The sequence below is a fragment of the Phragmites australis genome, chromosome 16 (genome assembly GCF_958298935.1).
Source record: "Phragmites australis chromosome 16, lpPhrAust1.1, whole genome shotgun sequence".
Classification (NCBI taxonomy): Eukaryota; Viridiplantae; Streptophyta; class Magnoliopsida; order Poales; family Poaceae; genus Phragmites; species Phragmites australis.
In genome coordinates this window covers 20013115-20031984 of record NC_084936.1, presented here as the reverse complement: position 1 = coordinate 20031984, position 18870 = coordinate 20013115, and the positions used below count along the sequence as shown (strand labels likewise).

Sequence of the window (18870 nt, the reverse complement as noted above, 5' to 3'; positions counted from 1 at the left end):
TTCTTTCGGCGGCAATGACAAGCTTGCAGATGAAAGAACTTGGTTCTCGCATCCCTTTCTGCCAGCCATGTAATATGGGAACGCTGCCGAGCAATGGAGCGCGCCAAGGACGCTAATCCCAGACATTTGCATTTAAGTTCTTTGCGAAGCTCCAGCTCCTCCACCGAGAGCAGCCATCTTTCCATGGCAAGGTCAAGCCGATAAACTACTTCTCTGGCAATAGCAAGCTGTAGGCGGACGCTGCCAACAAACTTTTGACTCCACCGCTTAAGCCCCTTTGCGTAGCTTAAAGTCAAGGGTACGGAAGGCGTCGGCGTCCTCGAAAGGGCATTGCCAAGCTTCCCGGAGCTTCTAAATACCCAGGGAAGCGCAGCTAGATGGACTCGAATCGAAAACAAGCCGAATAATTATTTATTATCACAGTCAATAGATTTTAGTCGGTTAAAAAACCGACTAGAGTGGCTGTAACGAACCGATTGGGATTTTGTTTTCTATACTAGTGAGTTGTCAGGGAGCTTCAGCGTGATAAACTCCTTCGATCAGGGCATATTTGGTGGAGGGGCTGCCGTATTGATTTTTAAGGTTTAGTGCAATTTCCAACGGCACCATCAGAATGGTTTGGACCATCAGAAGTTAAATGCAACTTCCAACGGTACCTCAAAGATGTAATGAAACGTCCAGTAACCTGCTGTGAAGGTGTGTCGGTGTCACATTGCGTGCCAATCGATGCTATAGCTGCCCTTTCCAGTGCAGTTTAGCTCATTGAATATATCATTTCGATTTGGAGACCAGATTTAAAAAAAGATTATTTTTTATCGATTCCTACCGTAGTCGAACTTCTTGCGTTCCAAAGCAGGTCGTTTTCGTCCACGCTTAACACCATTGTACAAAAAAGGGTCCAAAATAAGACTATCTCCAACCATATTCTCTTCATTTTGTTCCCTTCCCGATTCCCTTCTTCGTTCCCATTCTCTTTATTTCCTCTCATCTCCAACAGCTTCCCTTCGAGGGGAATCGCGAAGGGAACGGAGAGATAATCCTGTCTTAAAGAAAATGACCCTGAGAATCCCGTCGTGAAGGGAACCGTAAAGAGAAACCGTTGAGAACGCTGAAGGGAACGGGAATCCCTTCACGACGGGAATCTATCCGTGAAGGGATTTCCTTGGGCATGGTCTAACCAAACGGACACAAGCACATGCATGCACGTATAAATAGCGCAACGGCAGAAGCCTCTTGCTCGCACAGTCGCACCACCTTACTTGTTTGCTATACTCTTGTGCAGCCTCCGCAGGCCACCCCACTACCGGCAAGGCGCGCGCACCGACAACATGGCGCCCATGCCCGCGGCGTGCGTCCACGTTGAGTCCCTGCAGACGGCCGTGCCGATGCGCGCAGTGGAGCCCGGGCGGACGCGCCCCGTCGCCGTGGCCGCGCCCCCGCTCCCCGCGGCCGTGCTGCAGCGGCGCACCCGCGTGGTGCTCTACTACCGCGCGGGCGCGGATGGGTCGCGGCTGTGGGAGGAGGCGCTGTGGGCGAAGGAGTCGCTGAGCGAGGCCCTGGCCAACCACCCGGAGATGGCCGGCCGGCTCCGGCGCCGCGCGGACGGGTCGTGGGAGGTGAAGCTGAACGACGCCGGCGCGAGGTTCGCGCGGGCGACGGCGGAGGTGACCGTGGAGGAGTTCCTGGCGGCGACCAGGTACGATAAGGACCGGCGGGCGCGCTGGGAGGCCGCGTTGGCGCCGTGGGCCGACGTGAACGCCGAGGACCCCGACATGTGCGCCCTTTTCTACCTGCAGGTACGTCCCATACTGACGCGCGTCGATTACGCCATGCTCTCGTGCGACTATTTTTTTTATGACACGATCACGCGAGTACTTGCACTTGATGGTATATGTTTTTTTTCTGTTAACTGTCATATCGGCGAATAATTTTATGCGAGTTTTGTTCCAGTGACCCGTCTTTATAAATTAGAGATTTGATGGCCACGGATGAGCACGGCGCTAAGTGGCAATGTCTGAGGTTGGGGCCAAGTCGGTTTCGAGTCCTCCGTTCCGCACTCTCTTTGATCTCCAATAAAAACCACGTTATGAGGAAGCGTCATTAAAAATAAGAGGACGTTAACAAGACTAACACGTTTGAGTAAATTTGATCAACCAACCAGATTAATCAACGGAATTACTATGAAAATGAAAGAAATGGAATTCTTTCAAGGTGCTGCATGTAGGGGTGGTCATCTTACGTTTCTTTTGATCTGCAAAATTGAATTCAATTTCGTAATTTTAAACAATGCTCTATAGTTGAAAGTTGCCACGATGAAAATTTTCGATTTCATGAAGGAAAACAATCCTCTAATGTTGACTTTAATATTCAAATTTTGGCCAACAAAACTTCCTACAATATTTCATGAAGGAAAGTAGAAATGGCGTTGTTAGGTTTAACATCAAGCGTACTTTAGGAATATTGTATACTTGGAAGTATTTACATACGTATCTGTTATTCGCAAAAAATATGTATTTGTTAAAAAGTGATCAAAAAATTCGAGCAGAAAGTCAATGTTATCAGCTATTTGAAAATCTTACGGTGGAATTTATTTCTCAACACAACACTGCTGCAGGTGACACGGTTCCAGGGTGACGGGGGATACGCCGTCGGCGTGAGCTGCAGCCTGATGCTGTGCGACCCGCTGTCGCTGGCGAGGTTCCTCCTGTCGTGGGCGCGGACGCACGAAGAGACGAAGGCTCAGAACGGGCTCGTCACCAACCCGCTGATGCAGTACGCGAGCTACTTCCATCGCCCGGACGCCATGGCCGTGCGCGCGCTCATCAAGTCCATCCCCCTCGACACCTTCGCCGACGCCGCCGGCCACGCCGCCGAGACCGTCCTCTTCAGGGCCAGAGCCAGAGCCACCACCAGTACGGGTGCGCCCGACCACCACGCGCTCGCCAGCGCCTGCGTCGGCGAGGCGAGCGAGAGGCTCGGCGCAGACAAGGTGCCGCCGCGGTTCTCGGTCGTCGTCGTCACCGGGGACAGTATGGGTGGGATGAGCATCGAGACGTGCTCGGCGGACGACCAGCCGGGGCGCGGCGGCTGCAGGCAACACAAGGTTGAGGTTGCGCAGTGGCAGGAGCTTGGGCTGGAGGAGCTGGTGCTCAGGGACAGCAAGCCCGTGCACGTATCTTACAGCATCGTGACTACCGGTGGAGATGAAGGGCTTGTGGGCGTAAAGCCCAACGGTGCCGGTGACGAGTTCCTGGTGGTGGCAACCGTTCCGTAGTAAAGATATATATCTCTACTTGATTCATACCATCATCTATTATCTCCACTATTTTTCTATTTAATAAAATCCTTAAAATTTTAATAATTTATCTACTTTTATTATATATACTTTTCCTTCACATTCCCCACCTTGTGACCGGCTATAAATATAAGACTCGATTTACTAATAAAAATAAATGATAAAATTAGGAGAGAAATTAGAGGATAATCTTCTCCTCTTTTTTCAGATTTTATCTGAAATCAAACCACGATATCGCTCTTGACATATTCGTTCAGCGACGCTCCTATGATACATCTATATCTCCATACCTTAAGTTTGTGCTAAATGCTATTGTGTTTAATGTTTATGTTTGGTTGTTACTCATAGACGCTTAACTAGTACGAATGGAGATTTACTTTTGTTGTTTTAGATGTTTGTTGTTGCCTATGCGACAAAGACGTGTTGTATAAAAAGCCAATCTTAAATGTTATGAAATGTTGTAATAGGTATGGTGCTGTTGTAATTTGTTGCCTACGACAAAAGACTTTGTTGCATAACAAGATATATACGAACAAGATGTTTGTTGTAATTTGTTTTCGATTGATGTTATGTCGTGCTACGTTAGATATGTTGTTGTGCTTGTCATAGGGGAAGATTTTTTACTTGGGCTCCTTGATGGTAAAAAATGATACCCATAACTTACAATATCATAGATTAAATCTAACCATTGATCTAGATATTTTTGTAATTATTTCACTAAGTAATTAAATTACGACAACGGCTCTTAAGGGCTACTCTCATCGTTCGAACGCCTGCAGCCCCGGTGACAGGCTCCGCCGTGACCAGGCTCTGCCGCGACCTTCTTGTCCCTGTTCTTGGACGGACACATATCCAATCCGCCCGAGATTTGCTCAATTGCTCTAAGCACACACTGGCATCGTCCAAACAGTTGAATCTCCTAGCTCAGGTGACATGTCGATAGTGGTGGTAGAGGTGCGGCCGGCCTACGGCTTCTCCGGTTATGGGAAAAAAGAGTGGCGGCGAGCATGAGGATACGGAGGTGGTGGCAGTCGGGAAGAGGAGGAGCGACGGGTTCTTCATAGAGGAGGAGGAGGTGCTAATGGAGAGCTCGTCGATCGGGGCGTCGTCGCTGTCGTGCTTAATTTGGTGTGATCAGTAGTGGCCTCTCCAACTTCTACTTCAGCAAGTCCAGGTCGTTCACCAGCCTCGCCGAGGCGACATTGATGTAACACCCAACACGAATTGTAGTCGAATTCGATAAAAAAAAATGGCAAGAACAGGTGGGGAAAAAGGAAGAACTCAGAATAGCACAAGAATAGCGTGGAACTAGGCTATTCCATTACGTAACTCTTAGGAATTTCTGTTACAATATCATCGTCTGGATAAGTTCCAACCGATAACCACAGCTGGTTTTATACCCCAGCGCTAATACAATTCAAAAATGGAAAGTTACCGCTAAAAGTAACAGTTTAACTGTCTTAAGCTAAAAGCAAAAAGGTAAACGCGGCTGGCTTCAGCGAATGCACGAGAGCCATCCATTTGCCCTCGAAAGTGAATGCTGTCATCCGAACCGTTGGAGAGTCCCCAAGTAGAAAGGGTCATGACAAATCCCCCCCCCCCCCTTAAGCAAGCACTTGCCCTCAAGTATTCTGAAGAAACAGGAAAGACTCTACTAAGGTGTTGGTGCAGCCGCATCACCAGAATTTTGAGGCCACCAATCAGCAAGAGTAGCTTCATAGAAACTTGGAAAAGTTGTCCTGATAAAGTTTTTATCCTCCCAAGTAGCATCTTTAGGTAGAGAATTATCCCATTGGATTAACCACTGAGTTACAAGTTCTTCATTTCTAGGTAAACATCTGGTGTCTAAAACTTTGACAGGTGTAGTTTTGAGTCTGCCATGATCATCCACCAGAGGGAGATTCTTGCAAGGAATAGCCTGAGCTCCAATATGTTTCTTTAGTTGACTTACATGGAATACAGGGTGAATCATAGCATCTGGGGGTAACTGCAACTTATAGGTCACCGAACCAATTTTCTTCAATATGAGGAATGGTCCATAATACTTGGTAGAGAACTTGAATGAATTTCTCAACCCAAATGCTGTCATTCTATAGGGCTGTAGTTTGATGTATACAAAATCACCTTCCTGGAATGTCCTTTCAGACCGTTTGAGATCTGCATACTTCTTCATTCTTGCTTGAGCCTTAACCAAGTTATCCTTTAATTGGGCAATCATAGAACTTTTGTCAGCCAAGTAATCTCTAGCAAGACATTCAGGTCCAGGGACAGATATCTCACTGATCAGAGGGGGAGGTTGGCCATAGAGTGCTTGAAAAGGTGTACATTTGAGTGAAGTGTGATAATTTGTGTTATACCACCACTCAGCTAGAGATAACCAAGAACACCATCTCTTTGGTTTTGAAAATGACATACATCTCAAGTAGTTCTCAAGACACTGATTGAATCTTTCGGTTTGCCCATCACTTTGAGGGTGATATGCAGAGCTGAACCTAAGAGAAACCTTCAATTGTTTGAACAAAGCTTGCCAAAATTCACTAGTGAAAAGTTTGTCTCTATCTAAAATAATTGCAGTAGGCAGACCATGAAGCTTGTAAATATTATCCAAAAACACTTGAGCTACTGATTGTGCTGTGAGTGGATGGGAGAGAGGGATAAAATGGGCATATTTAGTAAGTCTGTCCACTATAACAAAAATGATGTCCTTGCCATTAGATTTAGGTAAGCCCTCGATGAAATCCATAGATATATGACTCCATGCCATATCTGGAACAGGCAAAGGATCAAGAAGACCAGGATATTTGCAATGATCACCTTTTGCTCGCTGGCATGTTGGACATGAGGTGACAAAACTTTCAACAGATTTCTTTAACCCATTCCAGTGAAAAAGTCTCTTTACTCTTTGGTAGATGGCAGCTATACCAGAGTGTCCACCTAATGCTGAAGCATGCATAGCAGAAATGATTGTTCCATGTATTTCAGCATCTTGGCCGACATGTATTCTCCCTTTGTATCTGAGAATTTCATAATGTAATACATAATTTGAAGTTGGGTCAGGAACTAGAGCAAGTTGAGCAATAAGTTGTTGGCAGTCTGCATCATTAGCATAGCTCTTAATAACCTCAGAAATCCAAAGTGGCTTAACCAAGGACAGTGAGTGACATTCAACATCTCTTCTAGAAAGTGCATCTGCAGCCTTGTTTTCCCTTCCTTTATTATACTCAATTCTGTAATCCAATTGAAGAAGCCTCAAAAGTAACTTGTGTTGAATGCCCTCTGTCAATTTTTGCTCAGCAAGGTATTTTAAACTCTGCTGATCAGTCTTGATGATCAGTTTTGATCCCATTAAGTAATGCTTCCACTTTTTTACAGATTCAAGTATAGCCAATGCCTCCTTATCATAAATAGATTGTGACTGAGCTCTTTTACTAATGGATTTGCTAAAGTATGCAATAGGCTGACCCTACTACATTAGGACAGCACCAATACCAGTTGCACATGCATCTGTTTCCAAAATGAATGGCAAGCTAAAATTAGGAAGTGTAAGCACAGGGGCTGAGATTAACCTGTTTTTCAATTCCTCAAAAGCTTGAGTTTGAGCAGGACCCCAAGAAAAAGAGTATTTCTTCAACATATCATGAAGAGGTCTGCAAATTAAACCAAACCCTTTGACAAATCTTCTGTAATATCCTACTAAACCCAAAAAGCTTCTGAGCTGAGTGGCAGATTTTGGTATGGGCCAAACTTTGACTGCTTCAATTTTTGTTGGGTCAGTAGATAGTCCATTACTGCTGATTATGTGCCCTAAATACTCAATTTTCTGAACTGCAAAAGCACATTTACATCTTTTTGCAGTAAGGCTATTGTCCAAAAGGGTTTGCAGAACTGCAGTTAGATGAATCTTGTGATCATCAAGAGTTTTACTGTAAACAAGGATGTCATCAAAGAATATGAGAACAAATTTCCTTAGATATGGAGCAAAGACCTTGTTCATCATTGATTGAAAGGTGGTAGGAGCATTTGTTAATCCAAATGGCATGACAAGGAATTCAAAATGTCCAAAATGTGTGCTAAAAGCTGTTTTGTGAACATCTGCTTCGTTCATCAAAATTTGGTGAAAACCTGATCTCAAATCCAATTTGGAGAAATAAGCTGCTCCACATAACTCATCAAATAGATCATCCACAATGGGAATAGGAAATTTGTTTTTAATTGTCATCTCATTCAATTCTCTATAGTCCACGCAAAATCTCCATATGCCATCTTTTTTTCTTGCTAGTATTGAAGGAGATGAGAAAGGACTTTCACTTGGCTGGATCAATCCTTGTTCCAATAATTGTTTCACCAGTTTTTCCACCTCATCCTTCTGGTAATGAGGAAGCCTATATGCCCTGAGATTTGGAGGAACACTGCCTGACTTAAGAGGGATAGAGTGAGTGCAGGTTCTTGTAGGAGGTAATCCAAATGGTTCCACAAAGACAGCAGCAAATTTGTCCAGAATGTTTTGCACTTCAGCATCATGTATTGTCTCCTGAGGTGCTGAATTGGAAAAGAGCTTCAGATGGAGCAGATAACTTTTAGCTCCCTTACAAATCATTTTATCAAATTTCAGAGCATCCATAACCATACAAAGATGTGGAGAGGTGCAATCACTGAATGTTATAGTCTGAAGACCCTCTTTGCAAACAGTCAGTGTTCTAAACTTCAAATCAATTGCAATGGGACTGTGTAAAAATATCCAGTCACAACCCAATATCAGGTCATGACTTTTCAAATCCAGAAGTTGGAAAGGGTTGTGAAATTTTTCCTTGTAAATGTGATATGCACAAGACTAAACATAACCTCCAGTTTGTAATTCACCACCACCTGCCACTTTCACAAATTGCATGGCAGTGTGTTGTATGGAACATCCAGCCTTGAAGCAAAAGTAACATCCATAAAGCTATGTGTGCTACCACTATCCACTAATGCCATACCTCTTTTTCCTCCCAAAATCACAGGTAAGAAAAAAGTAGCATTATTAGTAGTACCTTGTAAAGCTTGCTGAGATATATGCATGAGGATTGTTTCAGTTTGTAAGGCACACTCAGTTTCCTCTCTCTGAGGGTCCATCTCTTCATCCTAACACAGTATCTCTTCAGGTTCCAGACTAATAGCATGAGCAGAAGGCTGATAAAATTTGCATTTCTGCTTGTGTCTAGGAGTTCAAGGAGCTGCACATTTCCAACAAGTACCAGGTTCCTTTGGTTTTACAGAAATAGGAGCAAGCTTGTCAGGTTTTAGTTGAAGATCCACTTTAGGATTCTGAGTACTCTGCTGAGCAGGCTTCTGAGAGACATTGTTGGGGATAAAAGAGCTCTTGTGTGCAGAAGATACATAAGCAACTTGTTTCCTGCTAAGAACTGCCTTCTCGAGATCCTTTGCAATCCAATAAGCTTCATCCAGGGTATATGGTTTATGGGGCTTCAAATAGTGTTTAATTTGCTCCTTGAGCCCTTTGACAAAACATCTGACATAATATTCTTCTTGTAATGCTAGGTGCTGTCTTTGCATAGATGCCATTAACTCCTCAAACTTATCAATATAGTTGGAGAAAGAATTATCTTGGGTGAGTGAATGGAACATCTCAACCACATCATACATGCTATGTTCAGAAAATCTATTACAGATCATTTGACAAAATTGGAACCACTTGATCTATTTAGATGATATCCTCAAGCCAGACCACCAATTTTCAGCCCTCCCAGCACAATGTAAAGTAGCCATAGAAACCCACATGTCTTGGGGAACTGATGCTAGATCAAAATATTTCTCACATTGACGTGTCCAACCATTAGGGTTATCACCATGGAAGGATGGAAACTCTATCTTGGGTCTAGAGATTGACAAACTGAAAGATGGTTCAGTCACTTTAGAAGACCATTTATCCTGAACATAATGAATGTGATGCTTCCCATAATCAAGCATTCTCGCATGAGGAGGAACATATGTGGTGTTGGTATGGAATCGAGAAGCAGAAGGGTGGGGATTCATGGGTTGGGTTTTTTCAAAGACATTTTCAAATTGGTTATGCATACCATCAGAATCCTGAGCAAGATGAACTGGTCTAACTGGAACCTCAGTAAATACCATTCCATATGCAAAATTACAGCTAGAAGAAGCATGACCCCCCAACATATCAGTGTTACCTTCCACATGAAGTTTTCCAGACCTCTCATCCATCTCTCCTCCACTTAATTTGTCCATTTCCGTTGGTTTGGTGAGGACTGGACCAGCAGACATGCTATGGACTTGGGGTAATTTCATCAGGATGGACTGCATCGAACCTAGCTACTCCAGCACTTGTGAGAGTTGCATCTCTACGCCACCAACACGAGACCTCAGATCAACCATTTCCTCCTGAATAGTCTCCACAAACCCCAAGCTAGATCCATTTGCATCATCCGGATTCAGAACCCCGGAGTGAGCATTTGCTGCCGCGGACGCCGCCGCTGCTGTCTTGGTTGCAGTGCGCGTCATTCCTCACCGCCGGACAGATCGGTTCAGAACTTGTCCTCCTCGTGAATATCTGCACCGGATGTCTACCGCTGCCTGGATTGGAGGAACACGATCGAGGGATTTTACACCCAGTAAAACTGAGCAACCCAAATCGTGGTCCAATCCTCCGCCGTCACCACTGCGAGTACGATTCGGTCACCAGTTCCCGGGATTTTACACTCAGACATGCGCCGAGCAGCCATCACTGGAGACCAAATCCATCGCTAATAGGCCGAGATTCGTCGTGCTCTGAATACCAATTTGTAACACCCAACATGAATTGTAGTCGAATTCGATAAAAAATGGCAAGAACAGGTGGGGAAAAAGGAAGAACTCAGAACAGCACAAGAACAGCGTGGAACTAGGCTATTCCATTACGTAACTCTTAGGAATTTCTGTTACAATATCATCGTCTGGATAAGTTCCAACCGATCACCACAGCTGGTTTTATACCCCAGCGCTAATACAATTTAAAAATGGAAAGTTACCGCTAAAAGTAACAGTTTAACTGTCTTCAGCTAAAAGCAAAAAGGTAAACTTTGCTGGCTTCAGCGAATGCACGAGAGCCGTCCATTTGCCCTCGAAAGTGAATGTTGTCATCCGAACCGTTGGAGAGTCCCCAAGTAGAAAGGGTCATGACACTTGACGATGGCAGCTGCCAAGGAGCTCACCAAGCCGGAGAACCCCTTCAACAAGCGGCGTGGCATCCTGGCGAACTGGTCCCGACGAGCCTCCTGCAGCTCGCTCACCACGGCGACCTACCTGCCCCCGCTCATCACCCCCAACCACGCAATCGCCGAGGGGGAGGAAGGAGAGGAGGATGACTCCGACACCGACTCTGACTCCGATGAGTACAACCACCTCCCGCACCACGACAAGAATGTTAGTGACATGCCGGTGTTGTCGTTGCCTCCCCCCTAGGCTCAACACGAACACGGAGATGGGCATGGCGAGGAGGATGGCCTTGGGACCTTCAGGTCTCCTAGGTCCTTCTCATTATCCGATCTCCAAAATAGCACTGATACTTCGTGGCCGCAAATTTGCAATTAGCACTGAATTCTGATGTATCTTGCCTAGTAGAGAACTAGAGATGTTACTAGTTTAGTTATTACTATATAATTGCAATGTATAAGAAAATCCAAGTTTGATGTGTTTACCATGGTTTTCTTTGACCTGAGAAGGTGTGTATGAACTGACCTAACCTGGGGGTATCAATAACCAATGATGATCATTACTTCATGATGGTGGTTAGTTAATTGGTTTGCTTTTGATCCATTGTTAATCTGTTTCTGTTGTATGATTTGCTTGATGAGGCATCCTATGATTGTAGTACTACTGAGCCGATTGCTTATGGCCAATGTTATGCTTGCTTTGTGAGATGAAATGGCCAATGAGAGATGATCAAAGTCTGATCTGATCCCAAGAACGAAAGTCACTTTGCAGCTTGTTAACTTTGTTTTGAAAAAGCACCAAACATGAAATAAACATGTGCTAGTACTTTAGTATTCGCGTGCAATAGGTTTCTGAATTCTCTGACCAGTTGAGTTTGTTTGACCAAACAAGCAAAAGCAATGGTGGTGTACTGTAGCACTGCCCTAGAGATGTCGCTGTGACGAATCTCACGCATGCAGGACTTGGAGGGCGCTGGGGTCATCACCGTGCTTGTGGATCTCCGGTCTCCGCGCGCGGGACCTCCAGGATGTGGTGGCTGCCCACTAGAGCCCCCGTCGGCTACCGTGGCTGGGGCTGCAGTCACGCCTGGTGCGGAGGACGTCGAGGTGGAACCTCAGCACGGTGATGTGGTTGACGGCGGAAACCCACGTCCTGTGCTACGAACCTCAGCACGGCGGACACCCGCGCGCGGCCTGGACCTCTGGCCTCCTCGCCCGGTGCTCAGGTGGGGCCCTCCAGCACGTGGTCGACGGCCGCCTCCGCACTAGATCCCACTGCTCCCGAGCCGAATCTCGCCGCCTCCGAGCAGGATCCCACCGCCTCACACAATGACCGATGATGAGGGATGGGGAGGGGAGGAGGCCGGTGGAGAGGGGCTAACGGTGGGAGGGAGAAGGAGATGGGGAGGGGAGGAGGCTGGCGGTGGGATGAAGTATGAGAAAGAGAGGAGAGATCGAGATCTGAGAGGGGCAATGGGGAACGCGAGAGAGAGAGAGAGAGAGAGAGAGAGAGAGAGAGAGAGAGAGAGAGAGAGAGAGAGAGAGAGAGAGAGATTGCTGGACTTGAGCCGATAAAATATCTGGATGAGCCGGACTTGATCAAGCCAAATTCAGATTGAAACAAAATTTCGAATCAACAGAGACTATCATTGCCGGTTGTGACTAGAACCAGTACTGATAATTGGAGCTAGGTGTTTGGTCGAGTCAAAATTAGAATGGATTAAAATTTTGGATCTGAATGAACTATCAGTGCCGATTGTGATTAGAACCGGTACTGATACGGACTTTCAGTGGTTTTTAATGGCTCCATCACTGTTCGGGCGCGGAAGGTTAAGAACCAGCACTGATACATCTTCAGTGACGGTTCCTGTACAATCGGCACTGATATGCCGCTATTTTTAATCAGTTCTATAGTAGTGAGGAGATCGTGGGGCAGTCCGTAGTCTTGGCATGACTCCTCACCTTTCTGCTGTAGCACTACACATGACCATTCAGCGCTTGTTTTGATGCTTTCTGATGAAGAAAACAGATAAAAAATAAGGCAATGTTTGAAACTGAGTAGGTCCTGTTTGAACCCGCAAAGGGAAATATGCAGAATCTAGGTCCTGTTTGAAACCGCAAAGTAGGCCATGAAGCTTCATTGCATATTTGTATGGATGAAGTGAAGCTATGAGAGCAATCGATCAGCATGTGTGCAGGGCAGAAACTGCATACTTGTGTGTGGTTGGACTACTTGGCATAATTTGTAGCCCCGCAAAATTTCACTGATCAACAGGTTAGATGTCTTGCCTCCATGGAATTGATGGTATGTAATGTGCAGACCCTTTCCAATTATGTGTACATTTTTGTCTCACAAATCCCATACACGTCATAATCTCATTTCAAACTAAACAATAATGTAGCATTTAAATTTTTATCGATACGAGTGACCAAACAATTCATCAGAGAAGAGTGGTCTGTAACAATGTTAAATTTAATTATGCAACCATCAGTTTTCTTTAGAAAGTGTAAAATCATTTGTACATAAATTTTGAGCTTTATGTCCATTTGAAACACAACAATTGTATAGGAAACAATTCAATTCTAGCAAAACCGTACTACGTTATTTCCATATAATGTTTTCATCAGTTTGCAAGTTTTGCAACTGAAGTGCCAAGACAAATTGCTTCCTGTCAGGAGAATGTGTAAAACCGAACTACCAGAAACAGAAGGTCCTCTGAGATTTCTGAAACTATCTGGACAAACAAGACAAGCCAATTCTCATGTCGTTGTATCTAAAGCAGCAATGCTTGATTTCTGAAGAGATGAATTGTGAAGCTGTTGTCAGAAGTCCTGCTCGTGTATTCCTCTATGGCGCATCAACATTTGGGTACCACAACTCCTCAGCAGCCGAATTCACAAAGGAACAAGTAAAATAAAAGATGGCTGATCAGCATGACATGGATGATGCAACTGTTAAAGCATTAATGCTCACACTTCTGCACATAACAAGAAGGAAGACAATAAGAAAATCAACAGAATTAACTGATAAGTGAAACTCCAAAATTTCTGAAGTGGGGATCAGAGTGTTGGCACAACTGAATTTTCTGATCAGACGATCACAGTAAGAAATGAATATGATAATTTCTATATCCAAACCATTTTTAGCATCAGTGAAAGGACTGCTTAATCCCACAAGGCACTGTAAATACAACAAACCTGAAATTATTTCCATCTGACAGCTTCTGCTACGTACATCATGTTTCAGAGTAGTCCTAACCAAACAAGTCGAAGAACTTGACTAAATTGGAAGGAAAACCCCAAGAAGAGGATACTACATGCAGCAACTACTCAAACTACAGAACTACTGTGACTCTGTAAGCTATGAGCCATGTTACATAGTGTGCAAGTTACAGTTCATATTATCATCAGGATGCATGTATGATCTACTGTGAGATGTGATCTATGGACATCTATCATCAGAAAATCACTAGGAAATCCATGGTCTCCTTGCTGCGAGGCAGGTCGATGACCAGAGGGGTCAGCCGCCCGTAGACGCCGGGCCGGACGCACACCATTATGCTGAAGAAGAAGAGGAGTTTTTTTTTATATTTTTTAGTTAAAATTTAAATAAATAGATTCCCGAAGAAATTTGCAAAACTAGACGCCTGCAACCCTCTGAGAGGGCGGTTACGGTTCCTAAGGCGGTAGGCCTAACCACCCCCTGAGAAGGCGGTAAGCCTAACCACCCCCCTCAGAGGGCGGCAAGAGGGGCTAACCGCCCCCTCAGGGGGCCCTGAGGGGCCGGTTAGCCCTTAGCCGTCCTCTCAAGGGGCGGTTAGGGGCATTTTTTCCTCTAAATTTTTTTTCCCTTTTATCCTCTAAAAATGTATTATTTTTGTAATTAAAGAAATAAAAAGGAAGGGGTGTAAGGAAATTAAGAAATTAAATTTGGAGTAGGTTATGTAATAACGGGAGAAAAAAAAATCAGTAATTAGTAGTTGCAGCATTTTACGTGGGTATGGGGTGCGAACGAGGACAGACATAGTATTAAACATAGGGTGAAAACATTACAATACACTGTAACCGCGACGACACGATGAGGAAACAAATGTGGCATATACGGTTCGCACTAAGACCTACTTATTAGTGCGCCGATCCTAATCATAACATGCCTTAAGGAGGGAAAGTATGTCGGGTTACATTAGGTACTCTCTATTGCGTGCATCTAGGATATTTTCCCTTTCGGAGGGCATCGGGACCTGCCGCCTTAGCACGGCGGGCTCTCTCCTGCTTCCTTTCTCTCTCAGCCTCTCGAGCCTGAGCCACGGTCCGGTCGTGCGCCGCCTTCCTCATGCGCTCCTCTTCCTCCCGCTTGAGTCGAAGTTCCTCTTGCTGTTGCTTGTACTCTCGACGTGCGTACGCTTCCCTTCTCCACCTCATGTTCATATCGACCCACAGCTTCTGTGCGTCATTTTGCTCATTATCGAGCCACTGAATAAAATCACAGAGCGGTGGAGGGGACTGAACAAATAGAACAAGATGAGCAGTTAGTAAAAGAGGGTGCGTAATCGGAAGAGATGAGGCGGATATCTGTTACCGTACCGGTCGATAACTAGTTGTTGCATGGCGAGGCTTGTCATACTCGTAGTTCGCACACATGAAGAAGCGCAGCCCATAGGTGTATGAGATGTCCTGCGACTCGCGGAGCTTACAAATGTCATCACAGAAGCACATTGGTAGTCCCCCAATGTTTCTTTGGTGGGCTCGATGGAGCTGAGGAAGATATTGCACTTGAGAGATATGAGAAGTGAGCGATGTTTCACCGTAAGGAAGTTCGGCTATTAATAGTTGGGGGAGGCAGGAGCATTGGATTCGCTCTTGAAGAAAGGAGTGAGGGCATGGGCGTAGCTGGTGGGAGGAGCATCAGATTCCATCTTGAAGAATGGGAAAGTTGTGTCATTGCCCATGGTCAGAGATTCCACGTTTATTGGTACCCGTGTTGTCATTTACTGATTGGAAAAAGCTGGGTAGTGTTGTCACATCTTGTTTAAAGCCTGCGGCAGGAGGCATGTGTTGTCAAGTCATGGTTAAAGTTTAGTGCTGAGGTCACTTCTTCATTTAACGTGTCTGAATATGAAATGCATTTACGAAATGCTAAGTCGACCATACAAAGTAAACGTGTCTTAATACATAGGAGTACATCATGAAGCGAATATGCATATGTTAGTTACATAAAATGTAAAATGCTACTCATTCCTCCCTCGTTGCCGTCGCCCATGCGCCCCATCGTGGTCCTGATGCCGCTGGTTAACCCTCACGTGACCCCTAGAGTAGGTGAGGGGGTCGGGTGGACTGACGTGTCTGGTAGGCCTAGTAGGGACCACCGGTGTCGAGGGTTCATCCTGCGTGGGCTGTGTCCGAAGCGGTGCACTGGAAACCTGGGATCCCTGAAGGACGTCGTAGTCAGGTGTGCCCCCGAAGAAGTCATGGACGATGTCGTATGTGGTGTCGGGGCCAGCCTCATCCTCCTGACTAGGGTAGGAGGACTGTGAAGGCTCGGCAGGCGTCCATGTGTACTGGCTGGAGGGGTCTATGAAAAAATAATCACGTTAGATACGAACAATATGGTATTGAAAGTAGTAGTAAAAAATGTATAATTGTACCTGCGTGGTATGACGGTGCAGCAGAAGAAGGCCACGCTGACGTGCCGTAGTACGTTGCGGGCGGGGTAGGGCGTGGGGCCGCCGAAGACGGACCGGCCTCGTCACTAAAGTAACCTGAGCACAATATTAACTTATTTTGCTGAAAGTATTAGAAACTAGGAGTAAGGGTTCTCGGAGTACCTAACTGTGGACGCACAGGGCTCGATCTACGAGGCTGCGTCGAGACTTGTGCAGACGGACCTAATGAATGTTTAATAATAATAAGTAAAAGATATTGTTCAATATTATTCAAGAGTATAATTCGTACCATGTTGCTCCGACCCTCCATGACGTGGTAGAAGGGGTCGTGTGGGTGCCGACACTGAAGAACGACTCGGCGTGTACACCACTCGACCTGGGAGGCGGCCCTGCTACATCTGTGGTAGATCGGCAGGAGGTGAGCTTCAAGGCGCGCGTCATCTTGTCGAAAACCCGTCTAATGAAGCTCGCAACATCCGACGCACTTAGGTGATGCCCTTGCCGGACGCGGTCCATGGCAGCAGCTGCATCCCTATTTACGTCATAAATGATATCTGTCTGCGGATACGAACAAAAGTGAACAATTAAAGTATACGATTATGTTCATTCAATATGGAGTACGGACTTCAAAAAGTTACTTACTGCTAAAGCGGCGTCCTCATCCCAATGCACCGGGTATGTCTCCGTTGTCGACGCGATGTGAGGCCGGACATCCTCAGGGGTGTAGGTGACACGGGTCCGCGTACGTGGTACATACCACCGTAGGTATTCCCTGAAGTTCCCCTCGCTGTGGGGACGCGCCTCCTCAACGACGTCCTGTAGCGTTTGGGCCCATGTTGCCACGTAAGGGGCCAAGCGCTCCGCCCAGAGGTTGCCAGCTGGCTGGCCTTTCCGCATGTACCTGCATTGAAACCACGGTAAATGTAAGTCACACTGAAACGAAGGTTGCTCAAACTATAATTTTGCAAATGTATCTGTGGACTTGCATGTGGACGGTACGGATGGGGACGAGCGGGAATGCCTGGTGACGGCCAAACTGCCGCATGACGCGGTGCGGTGAGTACTCTTCAACGTAGATGTTGAAGACAAGTGGCGCCTTGGTGAGCCAGTACTCCTCGTCGCGGATGCACAAGGGTGACAAACCCAACCCTGCACGTGCCTGCATGGACGGAACGCTGTATGGCTCTCATACCACATCGTTAGGACGTAGCCTATCAAACTGGGTACAAAAATGCTCGTACGCGCTGCGAGGCTGCTCGTGCGCCCAGTGTGGCTGAGTGACAAACATCAATACAAATATTCAGAGACTAACACAATATCGGTGCGCCTTAAGTATTAGGACTGTATCCAATTATATATATATACACACAGATATATATATATATATATATATATATATATATATATATACTGACTGGTGCACAAGATTACGAGGGTCCTGAACCCAGTATTTCTTCGTATAATTAAATAATTAGCCGATTAAATGATGAGACACATATACGAGGCTCACCAGTGCAGTAGGGAAGGAAGACCATTGGTGGTGAGAAGCTTCAGGCGGCGACAGTGAGATGCAGATGGGAGCTCAGCTGTGCGTCCTTGTGCTCCTTTCAATCCCATGCGTCACTCATTACGCCTTCATGCTCCCAGTGACGAGCTCCATGGTGGTTGTTAGCGGGTCGAGCCACGGTGTGTCATGAGACGGTGGCTCACGGCTGTGGTGGCGAATTTGGGGAAGGGGGGAAAGGGGAACCGTCATGTCCAATTTATAGAGGGAGCGGGGGGGGGGGGGGGGAGGAGGCGACAACAGCGAGATGGCATGTTTTGCTTGCTCGGATGAACAACACAGTGGTGCCTACCGGATTTCCCACAGAGTGTGGTAGCTCTGCGCCAACCATCTGCGTGTGGCAGGCGCCGAAGTCGCATAGGTGCCAAGCCTCGGCTTGCGTGTGTTGAGAACAGAGAGAGGGCTTGAGAGGGAGCACCGAAGTCAGTGGCGACATTGAACGCGGTGGATTTGTGGCGGTGACTAAGATGCAATGATTCAAATTAATGCAATGATTAATTTTGAATTTAATTTTGGTGCTCTTTGGAATACTTAGCCAAAATAATATATTTGAATATACATACAAGTATATATATATATATTCAAATATATATATATATTCAAATATATATTTCTTTGATTTTATGTTGTTTTAAATAATTAGAATTTTTTTAACAAGAGTGAATTTTGCTATATTCTAAATGCTAAAACTCGAGATGTTATAGACGGGTCCTAAGAAACCGTCTGTGATATACCATCTGCTTTTAATGATTCTGTGGTAGTGTTAGTAAAAATTTGAAAACCAATATACTACCGGCGGCGACCACGTTCTATTGGCCCATATGGCTACGTAGGAATGATATAGTTTAACAAGAAATCATCCTTTATCCTTTGGAGGTTATTTTTACTACTACATATTGGCTCCATTCGTGGTTTGTACTACAACGGTATGAGCAATATGAACTAGTTACTTCGGCATGTGCACGTCTGGAGAGAGTGGTCAGGGAGCTCTTCACTTGGTTTGGTTCACAGTCTAGACCCTGAATCTAAGCCTGAGCACAATAACCATAGATGCGAGGAACTCTCACAAGCTTGATCAGTTCTTCTTCTTTATTCTTAGCGTTTTTTTGTCTTGCGCTTTGGCTACGTGCATCTGTGATA

General features: G+C 45.6%; 1 protein-coding gene and 1 pseudogene across 1 annotated transcript; both read left to right on the top strand.

Moving 5' to 3' along the window:
- The first annotated feature begins 1230 nt into the window (after positions 1 to 1230).
- Positions 1231 to 3543, top strand: LOC133895895 (uncharacterized). The gene is made up of 2 exons (XM_062336418.1): positions 1231 to 1796; positions 2615 to 3543. Exons 1-2 carry the CDS (start codon positions 1329 to 1331, stop codon positions 3272 to 3274), a joined length of 1128 nt encoding a protein of 375 aa, XP_062192402.1. The 5' UTR covers positions 1231 to 1328; the 3' UTR covers positions 3275 to 3543.
- A 685-nt stretch (positions 3544 to 4228) lies between these two features.
- Positions 4229 to 10753, top strand: LOC133895121 (protein OXIDATIVE STRESS 3 LIKE 6-like; annotated as a pseudogene).
- Positions 10754 to 18870: the final 8117 nt, after the last annotated feature.